Genomic DNA, 21,920 nt, shown 5'->3' with positions numbered 1-21,920 from the left:
CCCAAGTGACTGCGCCAGTCTGACATCTCCTCAGAGAAACATCCTGCTGCAGATAGAGGTGCACGCTCTGTGCTCGTTTGTCGTCAGGATTTGCGGTTGTTTGTGCTGGAACTGGCACGGTTTCTACAGCTGATGCTGCTTGTGCACTCATGTGTTCTTCTGTGTCCCACTACCAACCCAGATAACCAGTTCAGAATGTCTATCCTGGAGCGCTTGGAGCAGATGGAGAGAAGGATGGCAGAGATGGCCAGCCACCAGCAGTCGAGCAGTGCAGGGAGTGGCGGAGCAGGGGGAGGAGGAGGGGGTGGAGGAGGTGGAGGAGGCAGTGGAGGAGGTGGGGGAGGAGGCAACAACAGCCAGTCACAGGTTTCTGCGTGCCTGCTTTACTTTCTGTTGCTGATTGACAAAAATACAGAATTTCTGTCAGTTGTTGCTAATGAGCAAACAATAACAACCTGTTTCTTCTTCCTTCGTCTTTAAGTGTGTACCCGGCCAGACGCAGGCCAGCAGCTCCTTCGAGAGTCGTGTTGTGGTGGTCTGCGAGAAGATGATGAGCAGAGCTTGCTGGGCCAAGTCCAAACATTTAATCCACTCAAAGACCTTCAGAGGGATGACCCTCCTTCATCTGGCTGCTGGCCAGGGCTATGCCACCCTCATTCAGACACTCATCAAATGGCGGTGAGAATGAAATAACCCATGGCCTGTGTAATGGTGCTGTGGTTTAGGACAGGAGTATAACACTCGATATTACAGAGGAGCTCATTGTTTTTCCTCTCTTATCCAGCACTAAACATGCTGACAGTATTGATTTGGAGTTAGAAGTAGACCCTCTGAATGTGGACCACTTCTCCTGCACTCCGCTGGTAAGAAACTGATGCTAACCTTTGGCACTGTGAGCAGAAATAGCCGAGTCATTGTTTTCTAAAGTTTCTGCCTGTTTTCCATCCAGATGTGGGCATGTGCACTTGGTCACCTGGAGGCAGCTGTGGTTCTGTATAAATGGGACAGACGTGCTCTAGCGATCCCGGATTCCTTGGGTCGCCTGCCCTTGTCAATTGCACGCTCACGGGGGCACACCAAACTGGCTGAGTGTCTGGAGCAGCTGCAGAGAGAGGAGCAGCAGCCTCCTGCTGCTTTACCTCCCACGAGTCGCATGTCTTTTTCCCCAGCTCCAGACGCACCCACCGCAGACAGCTGGATGGTCAGCTGGGCTAATGAGAACACAGTAGCACCCGGTGGCAAGAAAGGAGGACCTGCCAACACAACAACTACATCCAGCACCACCAGCCTCAACCCAGGTCAGTTCAACTGAGGAAAAGTCGTTAACTAGAACATTTTGGTCATTTCTGGTCCTTTCAGGCATGTTTACGCTCTTTTTTTGTGTGTATTGTTCAGCAAACTCTGTTGCTTTTTTTTCCAGACCTTAGAAGACCTAGATCGGAGCCCTCTAACTGCTACAGCAGTGAGTGCCAACGGGACCTCCCACTAGCTAAAAAACACAAACCTAACCCAGAACTGTTCCAGACGCGACCTGACAAGGCCATGTCTGTTCCCCTGAGCCTGGAACAGCAACAACTCCACAAGCTGTCCGCCAGCACGAAGAGCATGTCCCCGGAAGGCCTGAGCTCAGACAAAGGCCTGTCTGCAGGAGGTGGTACTGGAACAAGCAGATGGAGCTCCAGAGAGAATTTCTCCTGCAACTTGGGCAGGAAGGCACTAGGGATCTGTGGGAGCAGCAGTCTAGCAAAAGAGAAGCTAGTCAACCGATTGCGGCAGCGGGAACAGCTAGGCATGCTGGTAATGGCGGACAGAGAGATGGCTGATTCAGAATTGCTGTCATACCGAGAAGATCTGGAGAACCAGGACTGTCTCACACAGATGGATGACCTGCAGGTGAGCCTGACAGCAGAAGCTTGTGACTAGTACCCGCTGAAAAAGCATTTTAAACATTAATCTGGCAGCTACTTACCGCTTAGCTCCTGTTCTGATGAAGTATCTAAATATATTTTCTGAAAGATGATAAAAAGTGGATTTATTCATGTGAGAGATGGTAGCTGTCAATGCCAGGGTGTTACAGGGATTTATGCACTTTCTCTAGTCTCCACCTCCTGCAGTGGGTAGGCAGTACACAACAAACCAACCTGCCACTCTGTCGATGACCATCACTGCATAATAAACTCCCCGTATTGATCTTCCAGGCATCCGTATCAGTCTAAAGCCTGTTTCACACAGAAAGCAGAACGAATGTGTTCTGGTTTCCATGCAGCTCCCACAAAGATCGTGAAGTCCACCAGAGCATTCACACCGGCTGAGATGTGGTGCGGAGCTGCGAAAAGTTTGGAAAGACGCCACGTGTGATTTGTCACAAAATTAAAGAAATTAGCTTAGCCAGACAGGAAGTGAGATGTTTCAGTCAAGTACTTCTGGTGTAGTTCTAAATAAAACTAACGTGGCATTATTTTTGTGTTTTTTTTTTAATGACGAGGATATCCGCTCATAATGTAGGAGTTCACAGGATTTTTACTGGTTTATTTTTGATCATATTGTGTCACATTTTGAATCATTTGGTGCTCGTGGGAGCAGGTTTTTTGCAGACGAGGGTGCACAAACGGCAGTCAGTGTGGACGTTTGTTTGTCCGGAAGCCGTGCGGAAACTGGACCGCCTCCCAGGGGCGTGTCCAGGGAGTGGCCTGGGGTAGCACATGCCACCCTTGGAATCTGATTGGCCACCCCAGGTGCCACCCCACTAAGTTCCAGTTTAAATTGACTTTACATTGTCGACAAAAGGCTTGGGTTGTAAACTCCAAAATAGTGTGTGGTTGCATGCACCTTTCACCTTTTTTTCTAGCCCAGGTATGTAGTATTAATATTATTTAATATGTTTTCATATTCACATACATAGTATTTACAGTCCCACTCAACTCCAGTTGGTGGCAGTAATGACATAAGAAGTGACTTGCTAACCACCACAAAAGTAGAAGATGAAGAGGGGGAAAAAAAATGGCGATTGTGCAATATGAAACTCAAAAATTCACCAGAAAGTAAATAAATAAATAAACGATTTGCGTAAATAAATAAATAAGCATAACCATTGGTGCCACCCATGAATAAACAAGTGCCCCACATGGGCCACCCCATTTTAAAAGTCCTGGACACGGCTCTGCTGCCTCCGTACCACACTCTGTGTGAAACAGGCTTAACTGCTGAACTGTAGCCTGTAGCAGCACGCTTGTCTCCGTGCCAACCCATTAAACCAGCAGTAGGCGTGTGGAGATGACACACTAACGAGGATGTACAAAGTGAGGTGATGCCTTGGTGAAGTTTGCTTTTGTCCAAACCAACAGGTGAATATGATGACTCTGGCAGAGCACATCATCGAAGCCACTCCTGAGAGGATCAAAAGGGAGACCTTCACCGCCGCAGACTCCGTGCCCTTAGAGACATCGGGGGTCGGCACAACAATGAACTGGCTGGCCAACTATTTGGGAGATGTAGAACAGCTGCCTAGCATCATTCACCTTCGGTAAGAAGACCCATGGAACAGCGAATGCACGACTTAAATGCATTCTTGCTTTAAAGTGAAATGAATAAATAAAAGCTAAACAAATGAAAAGCCCTGCAGGTTTTAAAGGGAATACATACCAGTCGCCTTTCATGCCAGAGCTTTGAGCTGAGATCATCAGATGCTTGTATGGAGTTATCGCTGTTTTGGTCAAAGAAACCATTATGCAAGATCTCACACGTTCTAAATTTTGGCTCAGCATCTGTAAACTCGACAGATTTATTGTCACTCGTAGCAATTTTTGAAAATCACCTTTTAGGGGGTTGTTTTTATTTTCTCAAAACTGCTTCGAAATTAAAATGTACACAAGGTCATGGTGCACCAAATGAATCTGTTGCAAGCTTCTAACATCACTGGTGAACATGTTTATTGTGATGATCAACGCATCCGTGTATTTATTTCGCAGGTCTCTGTACAACGAGCCCCTGACGCCATCATCTCACCCTGGCCTGAGCCCTGGACGGTCTCCTCTCAGAGAGGGAACCCTGGAAAGGTCAGCAGTTCCTTCTCTAGTTGACTGGAGTGAGTTCATCAATGCCTCCAACAGCAAGGTGGAGCGAGAGCTGGCCCAGCTGACTCTGTCAGACCCAGAGCAGAGAGAGCTATACGAGGCTGCCCGTCTGGTCCAAACTGCCTTCCGCAAGTACAAGGTACAAGCCCGGTGTGCAGGTCCGATGAGATGTCTGTCCTGTAGTCCACTTTAAGGGAGCTACGGCTTTAGGATTAATCAAATTAGACCCATTTTTAAGGGATCAAGCTGTGGAATTTGAATGTTTCCAGTAAAGTTCAGCATTTGTTTCTACGTCGTTTGTCTTGTCATGTACTGCTTCTTATCATGGTTATACTGAATACACATTCCGGTCTTTCTACTTGTCTCACTCTGTTTTTCTCACACAACATTAAGAGGAAAGCGGATAAAATGTCCCTGTGGTGCTAGCATGGGAAGGTGGCTTGAGCAGAGCATGGCCTTGCTGTCCCTGTGTACCTGCAGTTACTAAGCTGCCATGCCCCCCCCCCCCCCCCCTGTCTTTGTCTCCTTCTCAGTTGGGGGTATGGCACCTGCTTCTGCCTGTATCTAACTAGCTCTTCACACACCGCCCTGCCCGACCTCATCCCCAGACTCCCCTCCCACCCTTCTGATATCTTCAATGAGCTTCTTTACATGACAAACTGTTCACTGTCGTTCACAGTTGTGTTTTGTGCCCATCTACCAGCCGATACTGTGGCGGTTCTCTGTTGGGCAGCAGCTTGCTCTCTCCACACTTGGTCCACAAGGCGTGGTCTTTATCCAGGGTGGATTTCTGTTCTAGCCTCCACTACACCTCAGCAACCCACTAATATCCTTTGTGGCAACAAGAAGGTTCTGCTGTAACCTCTTACCTGTTCCAATTTACTGTCCAACAGGGGCGGCCGCTCCGAGAGCAACAGGAAGTGGCTGCTGCTGTCATACAACGCTGCTACAAGAAATACAAACAGGTATGCTCCATGGAGCACGTTTGAGCCATTCATTCATCTGACCGCTTTCGTGGCATCATTCAAAATGTTCCCCCTTTCCTATTTACAAGCTAACATGGATAGCCTTGAAGGTAACTTGTACTGTTCAGCACGAGCCGGCAGCACCTCTGGGCTATTTATCTGAGCTCAAACGTGACATGTCGTTTCATTCTCGTCTGCAGTATGCACTTTATAAGAAGATGACGCAGGCCGCCATCCTTATCCAGAGTAAATTCCGCAGCTACCACGAACAGAAGAAGTTCCAGCAGAGCAGGAGGGCGGCCGTGCTCATTCAGCAATACTACCGCAGCTACAGGGAGCTCGGCAGGCTGAGGCCTCATCAGCGCGGCGCCGCTGCTGCCCTGGTGCAGCACAAACTGAGGTACGCACGCGTGATTTGCACCAAACAAACCGACACGTTCGTCCTGCCGTATGCAGTAGGATACTAAAGAAACCACTTCATCACTCCGCGTAACCGCACAACGACAGGTGAATTACTGGACCTGTCTGACAGGCTGATGAAGGGTGGACACGTCGAGTCATTCGTCAACAAAATCATTAGTGGAAAAAAACGTTTGAGAGATGATTGATGCTCCCCCTTGGTTTATTAAGCATATTGTGCTTCATGGTAACAAATCACATTTTCACTGAGCTAATTCTGATGCGTTTTCTTTTTAACAGAGGTAGTCTGCTCTCAAAGAGGCAGGATCAGGCAGCCAGAAAGATTATGAGGTTTCTACGACGCTGTCGTCACAGGTAAGCCTCCGGCGCCAACACGTCCTAGCTTTATAGGCTAACGTTTCCTCAAAGGCCTAAAGTATGTTCCATCATCTAGTGCAGGGCTTCCCAATTTCTTTTTTTGAGGACCCCCTTGCTCATGTCCAAGACAAGCCAGGACCCCTAGCCCCAACTCCTGCATGCGTACACACGTTAAATGTGATCATTTACCATCTTTATACAGACACACAGTTATAAATTATATATGGAGTTCTGATTATACTGTAGGGTGTGTTATTGGGAGTTTATAAATGTAATTTTTACAAATAAATTCTCGCTAACCTCACAATCTCAGCAAAGACAAAAGTGTGGGGACCCCGTGTAATTTTGTGGGGACCCCCCTTGGGGGTCCCGACCCCCAATTTGGGAACCCCTGATCTAGTGGACTCAACTGTGACATGCTCACTCATGCGTATTGTCCCTTTAATTCTCACCAGGTTTCAAATATCACTGCCTCTCATTAAATTAGAACAGAACGTTTGATCCTGTAGAACTGACTTTGCCTGGACCAGTCCTGCAACACTTGTGTTCACACAGGGCCCCACAAACACCTTCCTCAAGGTCAGTCGAGCTGTTACCGTGGCTCGAAAGACACAGAAGTGTTTCTGATAGAAAGGAGGCTGCGTGTCACGGGTGGAAACTGATTAAATAGATGCAAGTTGAAGCATTCCCAATAACGATGAAACGGGTCAGATAACCGCACTGCCCGGCCGAAATTAAAGTCGCCACCCAAAACAGGTCTGATGTTTGTTCGGACCACCTTTAGCTTTCATTACGGCACAGATTTGCCGTGGCGTTGTTTCGATAAGCTTCTGCAACGTCGCCAGCTTTATCGCCGTCCAGTGTTGCATTAATGTTTCGCCAAGGTCTTGCATTGATGATGGTAGAGTCGGACCGCTGCACACAGCCTTCTCCAGCACATCCCAAAGATTCTCAATGGAGTTAAGGTCTGGACTCTGTGGTGCGTGAAAAGGATGACTCATGCTCTTTCACTATTTGAGCCAGAAGAATCCTGGCATTGTCATCTTGGAATATGCCTGTTCCATCAGGGAAGATGGAATAACCCGGTCATCTTGGACCACATCCTGTTGCTGAACCTAGACCTGACCAACTGCAGCAGCCCCAGATCATGGCACTGCCCCCACAGGCTTGTACAGTAGGCACTAGGCATGATGGGTGCATCACTTCATCGGCCTCTCTTCTCACCCTGATGCACCATCACTCTGGAACAGGGTCCATCTGGACTCATCAGATCACATGACCTTCCTCCATTGCTCCAGAGTCCAGTTGTTATGCTCCCTAACAACCTGAAGCCTTTTGTTCCAGTTTACCTCACTGATTAGTGGTTTTCTTACAGCTACACAGCTGTTTATTCCCAATCCCTTCAGTTCCCTTTTCATTGTGCGTGTGGAAATGCTCTGACTTTCACTATTAATCGTCGCCCTGAGTTCTACTGTTGTTAATCTTTTATTTGATTGCCGATCAGGATTTCTTTCCTGCCACATTTCTTCCTCGAAGACGATGGGTTCCCACTATCCTTCCAGTTTTTAATAATGCGTTGGACAGTTCTCAACCCACGTTTAGTCGTTTCTGTAATCTCCTTAGACGTTTTCTCCGCTTTATGCGTGCCAATGATCTGACCCTTCTCAGACTTGCATCTTTTCCGCGACCACCAGATGTGTGTTTCCACATGTGAGAAGCAGCTCATTGCACCAGTTGAGGTAACTTGTTGCAGCTGAAATATAACTGCCCATGCAGTAATTATCCAAGAGGAGGCCCCTACCTGTTTGCTTAGTTAAATCCAGGTGATGACTTTGCTTTGGCCAGGCAATGTGCAACAACGTGTGATTTTCTTTGTTGAGATGATTGACACAGAAAAAGAGAGAAGAAGTATCTCAATCCAGTTTTATTGTGCAAAAGTCAGATGAAACTATCTGGCAGACAGGTGTTGCCATGTTGTGTTTTTGTAGCCAGAGTTTGTGCACCTGGGGCTGAAAGTCCTGTCTGCTCAGCTGCAGGCAAACATGGAGTCTTTAAAGCATCAAATATTAGATTATAAATAAATATTGTAGGTTTTTTTTAACTAGCAGCGTCAATGGCAAAACAAATGGAGTCACCACACACCAGTCTGATTTCATAAACTCCCAATTTTTCACGTAAAGGGGCGGCGCTTGAAGCTTGTACTGCAGCCAGACACTAGTGGATGGTTTGGGGTATTTTTAGCTTGAACGTCTCTGTTCTGCTCCTGCATTTAGTCGTTTTTTGTTGGTTTGAAGCTGCGTTAATTCAAATGTGTCTATGCAGTAATGCTGGGAGCATGAAATCCGCTGCATCTAACAAAACGTTTCCGCAGAGACGTCCGTGTCCAGGAGTTACACCAAAGAAAACCGTTGTAAATGCATTTAAAGCGTATCAACAGTGTTACAAAGAGCAGCTTAAAACAATGATTTTACATACCTGTTAAAAGTTTACATGTGATGATTGTTGATGTCAGAAAGAATTCAATTCAAGTTTATTTATGTGGCACCAAATCACGACAAGAGTCGTCTCAAGGCACTTCACAGTAAACATTCCAGTACAGGTCAGGTCATGAAGCCAGTCAGTAAAAAGTTTCCTGTATACGAAACCCAGCAGGTTGCATCGAGTCACTGACTTGTGTCAGAGTCTTTACAGCGATCCTCATACAAGCATTCTCTCCTGTTGTCAGGTGCAGGTGTCGACATTTAAAGCGTTTGCATTTAACTCATTCGCTGCCAGCGTTTCTCACCGTTTTTACTGTTTTTTTAAGAGTGACAGAACGTTGTGCGCTAGCGTGATGTCGACGCCAAAACAACCAAAACAAGGAGGAGACTCACCTCTTACATCAGGAAGAAGCCGCGTGTTTCGAGCGTTATCCGTTCTTTCATAATCCGTTGTCGAATTGTGATCGGCAGACGCTTTTCCGGTTCGCGCCTCACTTTTTTTACAGGAACGGCCCAAAACGATCTCCAAACACGTGGATGTGTTGCTTCCTGATCATGTGATCTGTGACGTATGCGGATGAAGATCGGCTGCAGGGCTGAGATGTTGGTTCTCTCAGCGCGGGGGCTCGTTCCGATGCTCTAACAGTAAAAAAAATGCAAATGACGACTTTAGTCGTCATTGGCGGTGAATGAGTTAAACGCTGTTTAGTGGTGCAGTTTCTAAAGCTTCAGTAAAAATCTACTAAAGTAGCAGAAACTAAATGACAAACATAAAATAAGCAAGTCTGCATAAAATCAGGTGAGCACATGTTGTTTCTTCTGATATTTAAGTGATTTCGTAGATGGATGCTGTACTAGTAGTAACTGAATCCATCTCTTTTTTCCATGTGAGGTGTTTGATGTGCATTTATTTATTTTACACAACTCGTGGTTAGAAATACCCCCGACCCTTAAGCTCCACCTCCCTCCCCACCTGTCCTCGCCCCTCCCCCTCCCTCACAGTGCCCACTGTGTGTTAATAGCTGTCTGGTGTTGTTTTGCTGTTTATGCCAAGCCCCTTGATGGACCATAGACTGTTCAAGCGGGTGAGTGCAGCCTCAGCAACTCAGTTCGTGCCTCCCCCCTCCTCCTCCTCCTCTTTATCTCCTCTACCTGTTTATTCTGGACGCCTCCCTCTCCTCTAATCCTTCCTGCGCTTTTCTCTCACTCTTTAATGAAACAATAATCTCCTCCTGAAGTCTTGGCCTTGGCAATCTCTTCCTCCTTTTCTCATTTTCTCTCCTGCTCTTTCTCTTTCTCCCACCTCCCCACCCCATCCCCTCCCTCCTCATCTTCCATCACTGTTGCTTGATGCCTGCTTGCATGAAGGCTGCCGACTGGAGACACGGGCGGACTGAGAAGCTCAGATTTAGAGCAGAAACGTCCTGAAACAAACAAAATGCTCATGAATGACAAATATCACCGCAGCACAACGTCTCTGACTCTATTTATCCTGTCTTTTTTCTCTCCACAAAAGTTACACCTTGCTCATCTTGTGTTTTTATTTTGATTTCAGTTATTTTTCAACTTTGTGTGGTTAGCAAACCTGGGAGTCCGCGAGGCTTTTTATCTCAACTCTGTTTTTTTATCTCGCTGCATGTTCAAGTGCTGACAACTACGGGCCTTGCTCTTCTACTCGTAGGCATGCTCTGAGCCGGCTGTTTCTCGAGTAGCTGTCTCTTTGGCTGGCTGTATGCTCTGTTTCAAGCCACTCAGCAGACTGAGGGGAACTCAACTCCTCCAACCTCTCCTCACTGATACTTAGTGAAGCCACTGAAAGTGATGCACTCTTCTAGTCACCAGAGGGGGAAACACCTGAGTAAGAAAGGCGGTTAGCATTAACACGCAGCACATCTTGCTGTGATCTTGCAGCAGGTTGTTGTTTTTAAGACGCATGTGACTGTGTTCCCACCTCATGTGACAGGTTTGTGTGCTGCACTGATGAAGGGTAGACAACCACGACAGCAGACTCCTGGTTTTTATGTTGAACCAGGGTTTCCCACCACCTACCACAAGAGATGGTTTAAACAGCACACGCACACACACACACACACACACACACACACACACACACACACTGTGTGGCATAATCTGTCCTTTAAACAGAAACTTTGCCGTCTCTGGAGTGTAAACCAGGCAGGTTTGATGATGATGATGATGGATTCTTTCTCATTTATTTTTAGGGTGAAGATGATTTTTATGACAACCTATTAGAGTCACTGAAGAAAAATTAAAGAAAAGGAAGATATTTATTATTTTTACCCACCGCTGGGGTTAAAGTCAAAATGCTGGGAAAAGACCAAAACTCTAATAAATGTAACAAAGATGTTCCATATCCTCCATGTTATTATTAATACAATGATGATGTTGTGAGGAGAATAAAAAACCGAGGGTTGATACCCGTAATGCCTTGTGCTGATGAGCTGTGGTGAGTTGATGTACACTGTGAAAAACAGAACCAGAATAATGAATTTAGGGATTTTGAGGTTTAATGTTTTATTCGGACTCTTACTGGAAGGACTGAAGGAGGTTCTGTGAGCTTTGCTGTTGATGCAGCTGCAGGAATAACGTCTCAGACTGATTTAATAAAAGGCCTCACGTTATTTTTTTAGTTTGCTTACTGAACACTCACCCAGAATCCTCATTGGTTTCCCCTGGCTAGTCTTAAAATAACCTCCCGTTTTGGACTTTATTCTCAACATTTTGTCTTTTTATTTATTTATTTATTTATTTATTTATTTATTCATTTTGACATTTTGACTTTATTCACAAAAGTGGAAAACAAAAACAAATAATATTAATTCTCTTTTCTCCTTACACGCCATGTTATTTGGCGTTGTTTATTTAGTTATTTATTTTCATAAGAACATTTAAAAGTGTGATCGTTCCAGCAGTAATCCTCTAACCGTAAAGTTTTAATCTCTGTTTGGCTTCAACTCTAAAGAGTTTTTCTTTTCACAGGTGAGGAGTATTTCCAGACGAGCCGACTTGAAGTATTTGTTTGTTTTTTGCTGAACAACGTGGTCCAGTGCTTTAGGCCTACTGTATATGTGCACCTGTGCCTTTTGCATGTTGCACTGATGGGTCTCTGTTGTGTTGCTGTGTTCCAGGGTGAAAGAATTGAAAAGGGCCAGGGAACATGAGACCCCTCAGAGGAGCACCCTCCCAATGTGACATCACTTTCCTGATTCCTGTCTTTGTTTTTGTTTGTTTCTGAGAGATTTTACAAGAGAACAGAACAAAAAAGAAAATAAAAACATCAATGCAAGCACTGCTATCATTACCACTACAGCAGTGTTACTGGTTCAGCTACTAAAACACCTACAACAACGGGTTTTTTTTTCCACACATCTTCTGTTTCCACTGACTTGATTTTGGCTGAAGGGCATCAGCCACAGGCCTATAACCTACAACAACAAGGGTGTGTGGGGGAGGAGGGTGCAGAACATTTCCGTGGTGGTATTTTTTGCACTTTTCCATGGATTGTTTCAGACAGAGAAGGACGACGAAGCAGGACAGGTGGTCTGAGGACTTCGTGCTGCGTGACTGTGGAAAAGAGAGACCATGCAGAAACACTCTGGGCTCCTTTTGTTTTCTATGGTTTCTTTTTTAATGGGTTCATTCAAAGATGGATTTTTTAAAACCAAATGTGTCGATACCCCGCCTGTCCACTTCAACCCACTGATGTTAATTAAACAATATTTCAATTAGCTTAACTAAGCCGTCCTGTCATGCTCTACCCCGCCAGGCTGCCCTCGTGGGGAGAGCTACTAATGAATGTAGTGGAGTTCAAACACGCAGAAGCAAATTGGGGATGAAATTTTTCTGTTTTAACATTTCTTATAAAAGAAAAAAACTCTATGCTTTATCGTATAAATATATATATATAAATTGTCACTTTACTACTTGAATTTGTTTCATATTGTCCAATGTACCTCTTCCATTGTCAATGTATTGGTGATCTGTATCTTCAGGCTATATGTTGTTAAATCCTACCAAGAAAAAAAATGCATGACTTCTTTGGAAGAAATGTCTTTGCTTGTGTGCTTATGGCCTAGTCTTTCAGCCTCTCCTCTGGTTTTCATTTCCATCCCACTTCAGTGGCCCACTCATCCACGTTCTCCTTCGTTCAAGCCTCTGTTCGTTCTGTGGGAAAGCTGTCACCATTTCTGTTTAGCTTGTTTCATGAATCGCCCCCCTGAGACCTGACATGAGAAGAGAACTCCCCTCGTTTCCCTTTTATTTGGTGTTTTATTGGTTTTGGTCATGCAGGTTTGTTACTGTTCTTTTTAAACGAACTTCAGAGTCTATGAGGCTTTCGAAGGGAAGATCACATACATTGCCTTGACGTCTTAGAGATTCTTTGCGGCGTCCCTAAGCTTGTCCCAAAATAGGGGTTTGACAAATCCGTATTTTTGACAATTGAGTGATTTCTGTAAATAATGAAGGCTGCAAGTGTAGGAAGAAAAATGAATAGGAAAACACGTGCTCCTTACGGGATTGTATTTTAGAAATATATTATTTTATTCATTAAAAATGGGTCAAAACAGGATCAAGACAAAAACAGAATATTTGTATAGTTTTGTTTGAATGCTGAAAATGTAAGGTTGTATTGTTTGTAAATAGTGTAAATATCTGGGATTAAAACGAGCTACTTGCATGAAAAGTATGAACAGTCAAAAGAGAGGGAAATAAAAACAAACAACAAAAGCAGTAGTGGCTATGCTATGTAAAATGAAAATATTTCACTATTAGAGTATTTCACTTTATTTTGATTGTTCCGGAGATGAACATTTTGCTAAAGCATGATATTAATACATATGAAAAAGTTTAAAAATAATGTATTTAGTGTTAGGAGAGGTCTTCAAACTTATCTTAAAACCACTATAGTTATGTTCCTTTTTTATTATTTGTTTCTTTTGGGCTCCCAAGAAACTTTTGCCAATGGTGCCAAGATGTGTGATAGCTGTAGAGCTCAAGAAGATAATTAGGTTCATTCTGTTGCAGAATAGATAATCATACAGTGACTTCATACACATCAGCACCGAAAACCGTAAAGTCAGAATCGCCCAGACTAAAAGGTAAAAAAGGGTCGCAGAGGGACTCCAGCAGACAGCTGATCGTGTCTCCATCATCCATGCGTAGGACATTTATTCATCAAAACCATGTCAAAGTTGTTTGGTTTTATGGAAATGGAATGTGATTGAAATGTCAAGGTATCGTTTCTGAACCTAAAGATTGTAAATGATTGCCTTGCTGATTGGATTTCTGTAAAGCAGTCTGTGTAATTCCTCTCTGTCACTGGAACCAATGGATCTCGTCTTTTTTGATGTGAAGCGCGCGGCGCCTAGCTCTGAGTGATTTCCGTTCTATTGAATGTTGTGGAACCGGTGGTAACATGGTGTAACAGTCAAGATTCAGACAACCACGTCTTGTATCTTATGCCAAAAGAACAAAAAAGAGAGAAACGTCTGCGTTAAAACAGGAGCTAATCACAGTGCGTCTGCGTCATGCAGTCGAATGCTCGTTTGAGATGTCGTTGTGTGTCTCCAGTAAGGAAGACTCGGTGAGCTGAAATGACTGTAGTCTTTAGTGTGTAGCTCTCTGCACTTGTGCCACTTACAGAGCCTAACATGTGTACCGAACACTGGATAATGTGATAATAGTATTGTACGTTTAGATTAAGAGAGAATAACAGCCGATTTGTTCTAGGTGCCTATTGGCTGCTGTCTAATTCTTGTCGATTATTCCTACCAGAAAGTATCCAAACATGTGAACATTCAGCCAAGTGCCACTTAAAAATGTTTTGGTTTTTATTTCTTTATCATCATTAGGATAATGGGTATTTTTCTGATTTCTGACCGATTGGTTGTTTTTATTTATTTATTTATTTATTTGTTGTGTTGATGTATAGAAAGTGCCTATTCATGTCCTCATCTAACACCAATCCAGAATGATTTCCGTCTACCTGACCTCGAGGGAGTGGTGTGCGTCCTCTGCATGACGCCGCATCATCGTCACCCACCGTACCATTACGCTCACCAGAGCCGCGGCGACACCAGGTCGAGCACGCTGGCCTTTCAGCATTCCGGCATTGCTCTTTATTTTCCCGCCCCTTCCATTTTCTACCGGGACAGCTTGTTGTTTAAAAATGCCACTACTGGGGTTTGTTGCCTCGCACTCATACTCTAGGCTAAAAAATAAATAAAAATAAAAGGAGAAGGATTTCTTATGCTTGCATGGGTAAAATAGCTAACGGGGTGACAGAGCTGCACCTATAGCATGCTTATTTTCTTTGAATTGGTAGTCGAATAGACTTGTTAAAGACATGCTGCTCTGCACCACGAGGAAGAACACGTTTGCTGTGTCAAAAACTCGGCAAACCTACAAATTCAGCCGGTATTCAGCAGCAACACTGTTGTTTTCATTAAAAAGCATGAAGACCGAAATCAAAGCAGGCAAGCTGTGACTCTCCGTTCTAAATTTGATTTGCTTGGTGTTATTCATTTAGGTTAGGACCAGTTTCAATTAAACTTAATGAAGGTTTGCTGAAGGAACACAATCAACCGTATGTGTAAGGCACTGAAACGGCACACAACCAGACGTGTGAGTGGTGGCGGCGGCGTAGAGCGTGGGTTTACCTCCCTTCTGTATTTTACTCAGGGTGCCAAAACGGGGGAGGAGGAAATGGAGCGGGGCCTGTGTTTCACATCAGAGGGAGCTAAAACAGGCAGGACAACCTTCAGTGGTGCTTTCTGGTAAAAGTGAAAAATGTCACGGGGCTGACAGGTTCACTGTGGGGATGCTAAAGTCTTTCAGATGAATTCACATAACAGATGGTCCATTTCCTCTCGGTAACCTCGAACACGACAGACCCTACTGGAGCCCTGGAACAGAGTCGACTTTATACAGCTCGTTAGTATAAATGATTATACCTTCTCTCATGGAAACCCGTCAAATCATGGTATAATTCTGGCCGCTTCCTTAGGCCTTTCATTTATCTAAGTGGCACTGGGTAGAGGGTATTTAAGATTAAGGGCATAGTTCTATGAAAATTGCACCAACAAATCTTATTTTTACTGCCATTTATGAGTGGGACGAAAGGTCTAGCTGACGGGCGCTACATCGTCATCGGTTTTGAGACGTTCTGCGAAATGACCTGAGAATCTGCCTTTCCTCCTCTTCTTTTTCTGAAGCACCCAAAGGTAGGCGCGTCAGGACGGCAGAACAGAGGCGGGTTTACGGTGAAGTCCACTCGTCGACACAGAGCAATAAAGAGCTGTTTAACAAAGACCTATTGGCCTAGCCAAAGTTTCACATGACTGGACCCATGTAGTCGACATACTCTTATGCAAATGCCAGTATTGCAAGACAAGCATTCAGTAGTTTATGGACAGCAATTGTACGGCACCCTTTACCGAACTGCACGTTTTCATCAATTCCAAACAGAGAAGAAAAAAAGGGCCCTGCTTTGATAGAAAGTTAGGGGTCCTCGGCACTTTGCATGTGAACTAGTGTTAGATCTCTTTTCCTCTCCTCTATAGCTGTCTTTCTCTCTGTCTTTCCCTGTTCTGTGATCCAGTTTTTCTCCTCTCCCAACCCTCAAAACTCTCATCTCCTCTTGGTTCTCCTAATGTGTTTTGCTTTCCTCTTTCTTCCCTTCTCTTGTTTGTAAGTTTTATTTTTGTAATTGTGCATGTACAAGCGTCACTGACTCAATGGGTATGTTTAAAAATCTTAAAAAAGAGATATCAGCTGCTGAAGCCATGCAAAACATTTTGAATTGCCCTTAAAATATGGAAGATGTTTTCTGAATGCTTTATATTCTTTCTGCTGTAAAATAATAAAAAAAAGGAAAATAATGAACTCCAGAATCAATTTGGATGTTTTTTTGCTTCCTTCCTTACGTTTAGTGATGGTTTCTACTGCCGACATGTTTCTCACATCATTTATTAATGAAGACAACTGCAGAGAAATTGTTTTTATGTAATACAGTTTTTATTTCTACGGGGTTTTAAATCCTTTGATTTTTGCATCTTAAATACATTTTGTTCATACGTGAAAAAAACAAGGATTTTAACACGTAATAAACTTCAAACCGACAACTAAATCAGAGGAAAACTCACATTGGCTAGGTTTTTTTCTGTGTGTGTGTGTGTGTGTGTGTGTGTGTGTGTGTGTGTGTGTGTGTGTGTGTGTGTGTGTGTGTGTGTGTGTGTGTGTGTGTGTGTGTGTGTGTGTGAGTGTGTGTGTGTGTGTGTGTGTGCGTGCGTGCGTGCGTGCGTGCGTGTGTGTGTGTGTGTGTGTGTGTGTGTGTGTGTGAGAGAGAGAGAGAGTTCTAGTAGAGTGCTAATGTGATTTTTTATTAGACACAGTACTTCCAGAAACACTCAGAGTTCCCGTCTCTCTTCCTGAACTGTTTCCGGGTAGCCAGCATGTGGCTGAATGGATTTAACAGACTTTGCTTGTCCAATAAGACCTAAATGAAAAATAAACATCAGTTCTATGAAAAACAAGACAGTAACAGGGTGTAATTTATAGTTTAAGAATTATCTTTTCAATTGGAATGACAATTTTCTAAAACTCGCCTGTCTTTTGATCCCCCTTGGCTGCAGACTTGTGTTTCCAACACCTGAAAGATGATGAAACATCAGATCGTGTTAGCATGTTGTTCTGGCCAGGTTCCTCATGGCACCAGGATAATAAACAGTAGTATTCACTCAATCTCTTTGAAAATGAGTTTGTAAACTTTTGAACAACCTCCGTTTAATAAAACGGAGATTACTTCTAAGTGGATCAACAAGCTAATGGCTTCCAAAATGAATTACTGCCATTTTAGAATCGCTCTAACCTTAAGACTAAAGAATGAGAAGAATTTAGAACAATAACCTCGCATGCTGACGTACACTTCACATTCATGAAGGGTTAATGTTCAAAATGACGCCGACAGTCATTTGAAAAGTTATTCAGATTTTTTAGAGAATATTAACACAAACCCCCCCCCCCCCCCCCCACACACACACACACACACACACACACACACACACACACAGAGGAGTCTCCACCCTGACTCTGGAAACCAAATGGTGCATTCACATCTGGGTCAGCCCAGTCCGGTCTTGGTTGGATCCGCCCGCCCCCGCACACCGCCTTCTCAGGAACGCAGATGTCTCCAAACACGTTGGGGCAAAAGACACATGGGGAAGTCCATGCTGTCCTCCTTAAGTTAGTAAACAAATGTGTCTGTGAGCAGTGTTGCTTTTGGAGTCTGACATGAAGCACACAGCTTCCTACTCTCTCTCTGAGCAGCACTGCTGCTGTGGGCTCCTCTCACAGCTGTCTGTCTTCGTTCTCCCACGGCTGGAGCTGCAGTCGGAGATGTTTCCTCCACTGCATCCAGACTGATAGTGAATCGTGCATGCGTGAAGTCACCGCTGGCTGATTCTACTTGCCAATCAGAGGCTCCCAGTAGGTAGGCTTGAACTTCAGATGGCCAATCAGTCGCTAGTGGGTGTGTTGGGTCAGCTCAGTACCCTGCTGACCACCAAAGAGCAAGTCTGGGGAAAAAAAACGGTCGGCTGAGCACAGAAAACACACAGAGTACCCAGATGTGAACACAGTTACCCTGCCAGGGCTAGACCAGGCCAACCCAGATGTGAATGCACCAAATGCCTTAGAGCAGCAGCTCCGAACGTTTTTCCCACAAGGACCGCCTTTGCCTGTGTCCAAGACGAGCCATGCCCCCCACCCCATTTCCTACCCTCAGAAATACATTAAAAGTGATTAATTACAAACTTTATACACACACAAAGTTACTGGGTCTGTTATTGGGGCTTTATAAATGTGTGTTTTTTAATATTATCTTGGCAACCTCATAATCTCTGGACATACAAATCAGTGGTCACCCCCTGGAATCTTTTGAGGAGCCCCTTCGGAGTCACGAACTCCAGGTTGGGAGTTAGTGGCTTAGAGTACCGCTAGTGTTGCCTTGATGTGAACTAAACCATCTGGCAATTTCTCTCAGTGTTTCTTACCATCTTGATTCACTTCTCCAGATATAAAAGTGGAATATCTGAGACCTGCACCTTCATGCAAAGGGAACGTTTGCTCTGATAGCGACAGATGACCCAGCGTGTCGATCCCCTGGTCCTCCGCTAAGATTAGGAACAAACAGATAAACCCACACAGTTGGTGAAACCAACAAAACAAACACACACCTGTTTACACTTTGTACATATGAACACCCAAATTCTATAAAATATGAACTTTAGAAATCTGCCAGTTGAATCCTGCAGCACTCGGGTCATTTCTCATGCCCCGACACTTTACTGTGCAGCCACTGAGCAGTACAGCTTGAATAGTGGGACAAAAAAATGCTTTTAAGGATGCTCATTTGATGAATTATCAGGTACAAGCCACAGCATGGATATTATCTGGTACTCACAAGCTCCTTGATAAGGCATCTCAGCAGATTCTGTGATGGGGTGTGCCAGCAGTGGACCAGAAGCCAAGAGCAGAAACGCCCAACAAAGGAGATGGCTGCACTTCATAACTGTTGGATGTGGGAAGTGGCTCTGACTTCTGAAGACTTCTGCACGGCGCACTTGTCCCAGCAGAGTTATATACCTGTAGATGTAGCCCAGTTCTCCATATCAACACAACGGCGTCAGCAGCGTGCACATCCTTACGGATGAATTATGGACTCAATAAAAAGAGAAAAGCACTGACCAACGATTCAAGGACAGTCAAGTTTTACCAGCTTTCTAGCTTGATTAACCGTTTTTACAGACTTTGCAAATGGCGTTAAAGTGGATGCGTGGACCGTTATGTGAGCGACATCCCCGGGGAGCAGGTGGTGGAGAGAAGGAGCTGGCAGACGACTTCTGTCTTTATGTGACTAGTTCATTAAATCTCCTGGCTGTTTGACTCCCCTTGACCTAAAACCCCACCGCATACAAAGCAGAGAAATTCCTAATAAATATGAATAACTACTCAATCAGAGGCTCCCGGTGAGCTGGTGATAACCTCGTTGTCTATAGGCTGCCTGACATTTTAAATCAGTTTGAGATGAGACGATTTTCCGCTGGTCACTAATTCTAACTGATTGATGCACAATATTTAGAAGCCTGGTTGCCGTACCACGTTTGATTGGTGCCTCACTTCGTCTTAGTCACGCCATAAAGCAACTTTTATGAGAGCATTCAGCGCCACTGGTCAGAGTAGGAGCAGCACACTCATTGGTCAGGAGACAAGCAGACAGTCATTAAAGGTTACGTCTGGTGTCTGTGTGAGTACGATTTCTGCGTTTACTAGAAACGTGACGTCAGTGTTCTGACTCTCATATGATAAAGAGGGCCGATGAGGGGCATCATTTGATTTTATGATTAGAAGGTAACATGATCCGTTAGGCGTTGAAGCAAATAAAATGATAAAGTCGGCTTTTCAAGCGCCCAATGTCAAGTTCACGTAGTTTCAGCATCCAAAATGAAAGTTGTTTGTCCTACCCTTGATGTTTTATGGAGTCCTCTTTTGGTTTTATTATTTATGTACATCATTAATGATTCTAGTGCTAAAGATCCCGCATGGAAAAGCTGTGCTTCATTCCCCAAAAAGTCTAACGAGTTAAGAAGTTCACTGTTGAGATGTTTTACAAATACGAGGCCAAGAATTCTGCACGGACACTAGAAGAGGTGGTGAAGGTCCGCTGAAGCCCCAGAATTATTGTGAGTTTCGTGTCTGCGAGCTTTACAGTTTTCTGAAATCCTGAATTTTCTCATACAGGGAAATTGGATCATAAACACCAGTATTGTTTTTTTATGGTTTGATGGCAGGACGTGAGACTTTGACTTTTCACCAAACACTGAACTGTTATAAATCTGCTGTGAAAGGTCATACCTAAACAGCACAAGCATGTGCCAACACGAACAATGACATCACGTATGATCTGCTTTGCTTTGACCTGAAACGGGTAAAGTCTTTTTCAGGATAAGGACAGGGTCAGAAATAAAGCGTGGCGATCCCAAAGTTGCCAGGCAGCATTTATGCTCCAATGACTGACGGTTTAACAAGGCTAAGAATGCACAAAGTTCATTTCAAACTAAACACAGTTTTGAACACGCAGCGGAAGCATAAATATCATCAGACGAGATGTTAACAAGAGCTTTAGCAAAAATAAAGTTCAATTCAATTCAATTGAAGTATATATAGCGCCAAATCACGACAAGAGTCATCTCAAGGCACTTCACATAATAAAAATTCCAATTCAGGTCAGTTCATTAAGCCAATCAGAAATAATGTTTCCTATATAAGGAACCCAGCAAATTGCATCAAGTCACTGACTAGTGTCAGTGACTTTACAGCAATCCTCATGCCAAGCAAGCATAAAGCGACAGTGGAGAAGAAAACTCCCTTTTAACAGGAAGAAACCTCCAGAGAATCCTGGCTCAGTATAAGCAGCCATCCTCCACGACTCACTGGGGATCGATCAGTTCTATCTTAAATGTGTATAGATAGTATTTATGAGATTATGTTATTTTATTTCATTGAACATCTTTTGATATTTTAATTTGAATGTATCGGATCCTGTTCTATAGAAACCCAGTCAGCTCTAAATGGTTCCGGTCCGGTCTCAGCTACTGGTCAGGATTGGTATTAGTTACTTTGGACTAATTTAGCTGATTGTTTCTCAGTAAGCAAGTACAAGTGACGTAGAGTAAAAGCCTAAGGGCTTGGGAGTGAAAACATATGCTGAAGGTTGAGCTGCAAGGCTTAGGAAGTGCTAATCAGATAAATCAGGCGGACGTTCTCCAAAGCTGCTACATCAGTTGCAACTTTCCTGTTCAACAGGAACACACCAAGTTCTGTCAGGAAACCACAAAGAAAGACTTTGGATCAAGAAACTGCTCCACAATACCTTTAACGAAAGTATTGTACCTCGTCGATTGCTTTAGAGTTGAACTGAAAATGTATCTCATCTCTGCCAGAATGAAGAAGATGTTTTTGTTTGTGATAAACGGATTCGACATTTATATATCATCAACATGAACAGAATTTTAGTAACATCCCAGTAGCACTGATTACATAATCATCCCACCTCCAAATTTCACACCACTCATCAGCTTTCCCACTGGATTGTGGAGGCTATTTCTCTGGCTTACTCCTGTCAGGGCATTCAGGCACCTGTTGGGCTCAGGGCCCATTCTACTAGGGGCCTGTCTGCTTCTTGGGCCCTTTTTCGGGGGCTGTCCGTCCAGTAGATTTGTGCTGCAGCAAGTTGGGCTTCTCCACTTGCATTTGCATGCTGTAGAGGTCACCACTGGCCGCTAGGGTGTGCTGTGATCAAACCTCGAGGGAAAAGGGTGTATTCAGGGATGTGCCTGAAGTCACGAACAAGTGACTATCCCTGACTGTACATACTGCTGCTTCTCATTTGTATTGCTGCTGCTCAGCCAACACGCTGCTGTCTATGTCTATCCATGCTACTGTTCGACTTGTATCTGTAAGTCTTCACCTGCTTGTTAAGCTAATGTAATGGTCACATTGTCAGTATGCATGCTAAGCCGCGCTGCATTTGTTTACCTATTTTA

General features: G+C 44.2%; 2 protein-coding genes across 13 annotated transcripts in view; one reads left to right on the top strand and one right to left on the bottom strand.

Annotated features, from left to right (window-relative positions):
- Positions 1–11,650, top strand: part of camta1a (calmodulin binding transcription activator 1a) — a 431,227-nt gene extending 419,577 nt beyond the window's left edge. For 7 of the 12 annotated variants that reach the window (XM_015967200.3, XM_015967201.3, XM_015967196.3 and 4 more), the window contains 13 exons: positions 182–366; positions 482–678; positions 785–863; positions 950–1,298; positions 1,421–1,893; positions 3,345–3,523; positions 3,969–4,212; positions 4,967–5,038; positions 5,128–5,148; positions 5,239–5,438; positions 5,738–5,812; positions 9,350–9,380; positions 11,445–11,620. In XM_015967200.3, the coding sequence (XP_015822686.1) occupies positions 182–366; positions 482–678; positions 785–863; positions 950–1,298; positions 1,421–1,893; positions 3,345–3,523; positions 3,969–4,212; positions 4,967–5,038; positions 5,128–5,148; positions 5,239–5,438; positions 5,738–5,812; positions 9,350–9,380; positions 11,445–11,477 (2,138 nt within the window). In that variant the 3' untranslated portion in view covers positions 11,478–11,620. Of the gene's footprint in view, positions 1–181; positions 367–481; positions 679–784; positions 864–949; positions 1,299–1,420; positions 1,894–3,344; positions 3,524–3,968; positions 4,213–4,966; positions 5,039–5,127; positions 5,149–5,238; positions 5,439–5,737; positions 5,813–9,349; positions 9,381–11,444 lie in introns of all 12 variants that reach the window. The other 5 variants (XM_070544830.1, XM_070544828.1, XM_015967197.3 and 2 more) reach the window with 4 other exon arrangements.
- Positions 11,651–16,676: 5,026 nt separating this feature from the next.
- Positions 16,677–18,976, bottom strand: LOC129164822 (urotensin-2). Its single transcript, XM_054746339.2, has 4 exons — positions 18,779–18,976; positions 18,369–18,488; positions 16,923–16,966; positions 16,677–16,813 (listed from the first exon to the last, which is right to left on the bottom strand). The coding sequence occupies exons 1-4, from the start codon at positions 18,882–18,884 to the stop codon at positions 16,700–16,702; spliced, it is 384 nt and encodes a 127-aa protein (XP_054602314.1). The 5' UTR covers positions 18,885–18,976; the 3' UTR covers positions 16,677–16,699.
- Between the last annotated feature and the right edge of the window lie 2,944 nt (positions 18,977–21,920).

The sequence above is a fragment of the Nothobranchius furzeri genome, chromosome 15, assembly GCF_043380555.1.
Source record: "Nothobranchius furzeri strain GRZ-AD chromosome 15, NfurGRZ-RIMD1, whole genome shotgun sequence".
Classification (NCBI taxonomy): Eukaryota; Metazoa; Chordata; class Actinopteri; order Cyprinodontiformes; family Nothobranchiidae; genus Nothobranchius; species Nothobranchius furzeri.
Note: the sequence above shows the minus strand (reverse complement) of the source record. Positions and strands in the feature narration are given on the sequence as shown.

Excerpts from the sequence above, each read along its gene's own strand:
- LOC129164822 (XM_054746339.2), bottom strand. The coding sequence starts at position 18,884 with ATGAAGTGCAGCCATCTCCTTTGTTGGGCGTTTCTGCTCTTGGCTTCT. Across the intron at positions 18,489-18,778 it reads GATGCCTTATCAAGGAGCTT|CGGAGGACCAGGGGATCGAC; the intron begins GTGAGTACCAGA and ends TCCTAATCTTAG. Across the intron at positions 16,814-16,922 it reads CAAGGGGGATCAAAAGACAG|GTCTTATTGGACAAGCAAAG; the intron begins GCGAGTTTTAGA and ends TTTTTCATTTAG.